The sequence below is a fragment of the Lathyrus oleraceus genome, chromosome 5 (genome assembly GCF_024323335.1).
Source record: "Lathyrus oleraceus cultivar Zhongwan6 chromosome 5, CAAS_Psat_ZW6_1.0, whole genome shotgun sequence".
Lineage (NCBI taxonomy): Eukaryota > Viridiplantae > Streptophyta > Magnoliopsida > Fabales > Fabaceae > Lathyrus > Lathyrus oleraceus.
Genome location: NC_066583.1, coordinates 603,660,495 through 603,667,737, shown reverse-complemented (window position 1 = coordinate 603,667,737; position 7,243 = coordinate 603,660,495). Strand labels below are relative to the sequence as shown.

Sequence of the window (7,243 nt, the reverse complement as noted above, 5' to 3'; positions counted from 1 at the left end):
TAATAGTGTGTTATTGGATATTAGACACCCATTAGGATTTTTTAGTAGCTTTGAATCCCTAGAACTTTCTCTTGGGGAGACATGTTTCATTGGAAAATGACAATAGATCGTGGACTCTTGAATTCAAAGTTTGTCTTGTTCTAAGAGGTATTTGGGTTCTTATTTGTCTGGATTGTTATTGTATTGGGCCTTTGTTAAATGGGCATTGACCCAATCTGAAACAATATTCACATATCCTCACTTGGGTGGGCATAAACCTAAAGTACATGCCTTTAATGGAAGTCTCCATAAAGAAAAGAGTTGACAATAAGACATGGAATGTAAAAGATCCAATGGTTACCTTATAGAATATGTTTGTATGTATTTTTTTCCAGCTTATCTGTAGTCATTTGCAAGACATTTCCTTTTAATTCCATTATCTTTGGATCTATGGGATTACACTGAATTTTAAATTTATTATGCTTTAAGAACTTTTATGCATAGGTTTCCAGGATATTTTTTTTCCAACGATATAATTCTGATACCATTTTATTCCTTCTAACAGATCATTTTAAGCATACAAAAACAAGTCATATGTTTTTTGTTGGGAATTTTGATCATGACTTGTTTTTTAGCAAGTTATAGGCCTTTTTTCAACTTGCCTCACCTTCATGGAGACATAAGGGTACACTAAATGGTAGGGAGCTAAATGGTATGTTGAGATTCTGGGCCATTAGAAGTCTTCTTCCTGTGGAGTATTGTTTGAGGTGGATATCCATGGTTGTGAAAGGAACATAAGGATGAACTGTTGGAGAATTTCTAAAATATATATTTGGAAAATTATATTTTATAAGTGGCTAAAATATAGTCGATGTACATATTTGACATCGAGGAAGTAAATGAGAAAATGGTTGAATTATTTATCCAATATCCAAAGTCTTGGCTTTGACATTTTTTTAATATTTTAATTGTTTTAATTATTGATTAAAACTTTCAGAAGAATGAAAAGGTGTATTCAAAGGATTCGAGTTTGGAACCTTTGAGTAATAAAGGAAGCTAGTTAAAGGTTTTGAGTCATTGCAACATATGTTATACCTATTAAGTGTTGAAAGTATATATTGCTTCATATAATCATTATTTCATATAGCTACACCTCTTCACCAATTACCAATTGTTATGAGTTTATTTATGAATAGAGACACTTTTGAGTAGGGGTGTACGCGGGTTAGGTTGGATCGGGTTTGGCCTAACCCGTTACCCAACCCGTTCAAACTTTAATGGGTTGGATCCGTCGTCCAACCCGTAATTTCATCGTCAAAATCGATCTGAATCGACCCGTTCAATAATGGGTTTGAAGGTTGTGTTTCAAATAAAAAATATATTTTTTATGATCTTTTTCTCAGTTTTAAAAAAATGTAACACAACTCAATACAATCATACTCATTTATAATACTCAAATTCAATGAAACACATCATATAATGTCTAATAAAATTCATCAACACGACATAACACTTTATAATAGTATAAAATTCAACAAGACACATTATCTCCATAAAATACATAAGTTAGAAATGATATAAAAGAAAATAAGAAATAAACATTTAATCTTAACATTTCGTAAACTCATTGGTCTAGTAGTATTATTGGTGGAGAATGTTTTTTTTAAATAATTATTAGTGAGATATTAATTTTATATTTTTATTTAAAATAATAAGAAATTGTTAAAGTCACATCAATGGGTTGGGTCAACGGATCTGCGGATTGCAAAACTCAAACTTAATACTCAAACCAAAATTATACAAATTGTTATGGGTTGGGTATACCCGTAAATGAATGGATTTGGATAATTTATGGATTGAGTTGGGTTGGGCCAGCGGGCTCGTGGGCTGACCCGCATCCATGAACATCTCTATTTTTTAGGCTTAAAGAGGACAAAAATTCACATGATTCATGAACCAAATTTATATTTAAGTCATTTTTTTATTTTTCTAGTGTATGAAAATAAATTAGGGAACTTTATTATGTAAAACATCATTGATTGATAAAGGAATTTTAAAGGAAATAATAACAATTTTTCATGATGCTGAAAGGTATACGATTAATTCATATAATTGTTAGAATTTATGTGAATTTGACTTATGTTTTGTGATTAATTTGCAGCTGCAACTTTAATAGAGAAATTAACACTCATGCTTTCTTATTCATAACCATTGTGAAATATGCATATTTATATTGAATAATATATAACTTATATATGATCGTTATAAATTCATGTATAATATATTGAAAATAATATTTATTTGTGTTGATTTAATATGTGACATCAAATATATATATATATATATATATATATATATATATATATATATATATATATATATATTAAGTATGTGAATTTTAATAATTATGAATATATTTAGTTTTTTTTATAGAAATCGAGTATCCTCTGTGTGCAATTGCGGAGACTAATCAATCGATTGAGGAGACTAATCAATAATAAAAATATTGTAATACTTGACAATAAATACATTATGAAAATACATTATTACACACCATCATACAACTGTTATGAGTTTCTCTCTAAAGAGAGAGACACTTGAGACTTAAAGAGGACGCAAATTCACATGTGAAACATAACAGACTTATATCTAAGTTATTCCTTTATTTTTCAAATACACGAGAATAAATGATAAAATATCATTGATAAATATGTTTAATGTGAATGTATAATTTATATTAAGATTTTTAAAATACTTTGGAAAAGATTCATCGGTTTATTTATTTACATCTAATTTTCTAAATTGTCGGAAATGAATCGAACCTAAAATTTAGTGTAAACACGTAATTTAAAATTTATTTTATACAATTTACGTAATATGATTTTCATCTTCTATTTGTTTTGCAGTAGATTCCAAACGGAAGAAAGTGATATATTATTCTAAAATTTAAAAAAAAAAATACTCTAATGAAATCTAGAAGGTGCATTTGACAAAACAACTCAATCACATAACTATTTTTGAAATTTTATTGAAACAAGATTAAAAAATTGTAAAGATGTTATAAATAATAAACCAACTCTAGTGAATGACTTAAGTTAAGTCAAAAGTTCACCCACCCACCCCAAAAGGTAGGTTCTTTAGGTACTTCAAAATGTCCCCATTCTGCCTCTGTTTTTCAACTATTCTCCCGCTAATCATGCCACACTCTAAAAAAATAAAAATAAAAACCTATTCCTTCAACATCACACCAAAACAAATCAAATATAAAAAAGTGCAAACGTGCTTTTAACTAATCATGCCGTTCATTCAGCTAACTTAACAATTTTCCTTTCAAACACATAGACAACATTTTATGTACGTTACTTTAATCCATAGTCTAAAGCCAAGAGGACAATCACATTGATTATTTCTTTAGCTATATGTCTTATTCCCCCGTTGCATGATTGTATACGGTTCACAATCCCACTTACAATTGTCTTCCATGTTTCTCTACAAGCACTAACACTACACATACCTAACAAACTAAGAAGACAAAGAATTATGGTAGGACCTACAAACAATTTCAAATTCACATAGCAAAAGAGAAACAAGTTAAGTTATAAAAGTTAAAGGAAAAAAAAACATGAACTGTCTTTTTTTTACCATGACTATGTTCTGTCCCTACACCACCTATCTTTATGTCTCCCATGCTGACCTTCCAAAACCTTGCACATGCATATCATGACCTTATAACTATACCCCACATTCACTCACCCTTCCACAATCCTCGCATAATTTACCGGCTTTTAATCTATAAAATGACCCTAACAATTTGTTTCTCTCAACAGTCATAACTCATTGTCTGTTCTATTTCATACACACTATGGCTTCTCTTGCAAACCAACTCTCTTTCTTCTCCTTATTCTTTTTCTTGCTTCTACTTTCACCACAAATTCAAGCTAGACAAAACAAGTTCTTTAGCTTCTTCTCTCATTTCAAAACCACCAACAATGTCAATGATCCTCAATTACCTCAACCTCCATCTCCGTCACTGGCACCGGCACAAGAGCCTGCTGCAGCACCGGAAATTGGAAGAACTACTGTACCGTCAGGACCGGCACCGGAGCCTGAGTTTTTAGTCGAAACGGGAAACGGTTATGGTCTATATGGAATTGATTCTACTCAATATTCTTCAACCAAAGAAACTCCAAAAACCATAACAGACTTTGAAAATGAACTTCTTAATGAAGACTTCAATGATGATAAGAGCTACAAAACAGGTGATCCTCAAACCAATCTCCATAACAACAATGAAGTGTACACAAAAAGCTACAACAGTGAAGAGTACAAGAACAATTACAACAGTGAAGATCACAAGAACAATTACAACAGTGAAGAGTACAAGAACAATTACAACAGTGAAGATCACAAGAACAATTACAACAGTGAAGAGTACAAGAACAATTACAACAACTACAACAAGAACTATGGTAATGGTTATGAGAGGAAAGGAGAATTTGGAATGAGTGATACAAGGTTCGTGGAGAATGGAAAGTATCATTACAACGTAAATAGTGAAAATGAGAATTATAATAACCTTAATGGTTATGAATCAGGGAGAGGAAATACTGAAAATGAAGGTTACTATGAAAAAAATCAGCATCCAAATGAGTTTGAGACTATGGAAGAGTATGAGAAGCAACAAGAAGCACAAGGTTACACATACACACCATGATGAGTACTTTTAGAATGAGATACACACAATGCACACATATTGGAAAGAAAATATTAAGTAATGAGATAATTGTGATGCTTTATTTTTAAGTTTTATGCATCCATGATCTTGCTCAGTTTCATGTTTTGCAGTGTGAGGTTCTATTTTGTTCGGAAAATATTTAACATTTTGTGTTATTAATGTAAGAATCAGAAAGTATAAGCATTATGTCATCCAAGGTTTTATGGCATTAAGTTAATGATTTATGTGTATTTTCTGTAATTATTAGCAGCAAGAACAATCATGAACACTTGTAAGTTACATCGAGTAGAAGGCATGAACTAGTGCACTCATTATTGGAACAATTTGATGCAAACAAGCTATAGGGTGGTCCAAAAAGTGTAATGTTGAACACTATTGCAAATTGTCTTTTACCCAATATTTGCAAGAGTTTGTGAGTTTAAACCCATGTTGATTAAAATTCAATTTTTCTCCGAAACATTTGTAGTATTGTCATTACCTATACACCAACAACTTTTTTTTAGAATCCAGCTAGCATGATGGACACTTCTCCAAGACATTTTGCCACCATTAAGTTAGGAATGGTAAGAATCCTCTGCCCTTATTAAGCTAGGGCAGGCGCCTCATTCATGTAAGAGTTAGGTAATGGGTTCAAGTCCCTTTCGCAACAAAATTTTAGATTTTAGATTTTGATCTCGGCGGTTTACCGTCTTTCCTAAAGTCTAACATATTTTGACAAGTGTTTTTTTTAATAAAATTGGTCAAGATATGGATGTAAAGTTTGAGATGATCACAAGCTAGAAAACAGTCTTTGATTGTTTGCAAGCCGCACATATTTAAGACTTTCTTCTTGTTATTCTTATTAATGGGTTAGGGCAGCATATATCATCTGTGAAGTACCGTACTATCCTAAAATACCGCCTTATGATTTATGTATTTTCTATTTATGAAGTTTGCCCTGTTTATCGTAAGTCGTGTTTGGATACGTTTGGGGAACATGCGGTTTATTGTAGGAAGCTTACAGGCTTCAAATATTGACATGAGCTTGTTAGGGATGTCTTGTTTTACATATTTTGGCAAACCGAAGTATTTATAAAGAAAGATGTGCTTGTGAATTTCTTGACTGACCTACAAGAGAGGAGATCGACACTTTGACCAGCATATGTTCTGATATACTTGTGGGTAGGTGGGAAACATGTTTGTGCGAACTTGATTGGAGTTTCTCCATTGGTGGGACCGAGGATTTGTGGTTTTATTGTGGGACAGACAACTTTCAAAGTTGCTTCAAATAAATTAGTCAAACATGAGAAAGCGTGTTCCGACAATCAACATGCTTTCATATCATTTGTCTTTGACACTTTTGATTTCCTAGCACCAGAAGCAATTGATCTTTTACTGAGAGTCCAAAGACTTATGAATATCAATATTGTATCTCATAGGTCTACGAATATAATTTTTAAGAGGATTGATTTTGTCATCCAAAAAGAAGTAGCGACGCAACTTTTTGCTTCTTTGCCTTCAATTTATGTATAAATTTATTATATTTAAATATAAAAAAATGAAGTCCTTTAATTCAAAAAAAAAATCACCTTCATTCTTAGATTTACACTTCTTAGACCATTTTGACAAAATGATTTTTATAGTATTTCCTTTTTCACCCCACAAAAAATTACAAACCAATCTTTTCATATTTTTGCAAATAGACAAAGGGAGTAGAAAAATTCTCATAATGTAGGTTGGTATCGCTTAGCCATTTCATTGAGTTTTAGATTTCTCAATATTATAAATTATATTTAATGGATAAATTTAATGAACTCGACCAAATCCACTCAAACCGACCTTAAATTATAGGTTGAGTCAGATTTTGGAGCATTTAACTTAACACTCCTCCAATTGTACCTGACACCCCTCTAGTTTTATATTGTCGAAATTGTCTCTGATTGTATTTTGAATGAAATTTACGTTTGAAATTTCTAGTAGACCAAAATGGAATTTTCGGTACGAATAAAATTTCTGGTAGTGTATTTTAAATTTTCAATAAAATTCTGAAATTTTCGGGAAACCAAACGGGATTTTGTACCGAAAATTTTAAAATTTTCGAAAAAAAAATTAAAGAATTAATACCAAAGATTTTGGAATTTCCGATACAAAATCCCGGAATTTTTTAATTTTACGGTAAAAAAAACATATTATTTTTTGAAATTTTCGATAGTGTTTCGAAATTTTTGGTATCACCCCAGATCATAAACTTGAGACTGATGCTAGAAGAGGAAGAAGAGAAACATATTTTTTATATGTTTAGAAGGAACATAGATCTCTTTTCCTAGCAACCACCCGACATTCCTAGAGTCGAGGAAGCGTTAATAAGCCACATATTGGCGATCATCCTAGCCACCAAGATGGTATTCTAGACATAGTGGATAATGGAGGGCGAAAAATTTATAGAAGAAGAGGTTAGGAAGTTATAACAAGTCGATTTCAATAGAGAAATAAAATACTCTTTGTGTTTAGTCTACGTGGTAATGATAAAAAAGAAAGCAAGCACAAAAT

The 7,243-nt window shown here is 31.4% G+C and overlaps 1 protein-coding gene across 1 annotated transcript; it reads left to right on the top strand.

Moving 5' to 3' along the window:
* The first annotated feature begins 3,738 nt into the window (after positions 1–3,738).
* On the top strand, positions 3,739–4,931 carry LOC127086920 (protein E6). The gene has a single exon (XM_051027746.1). It carries the CDS (start codon positions 3,842–3,844, stop codon positions 4,691–4,693), a length of 852 nt encoding a protein of 283 aa, XP_050883703.1. The 5' UTR covers positions 3,739–3,841; the 3' UTR covers positions 4,694–4,931.
* The last annotated feature ends 2,312 nt before the right edge of the window (positions 4,932–7,243 follow it).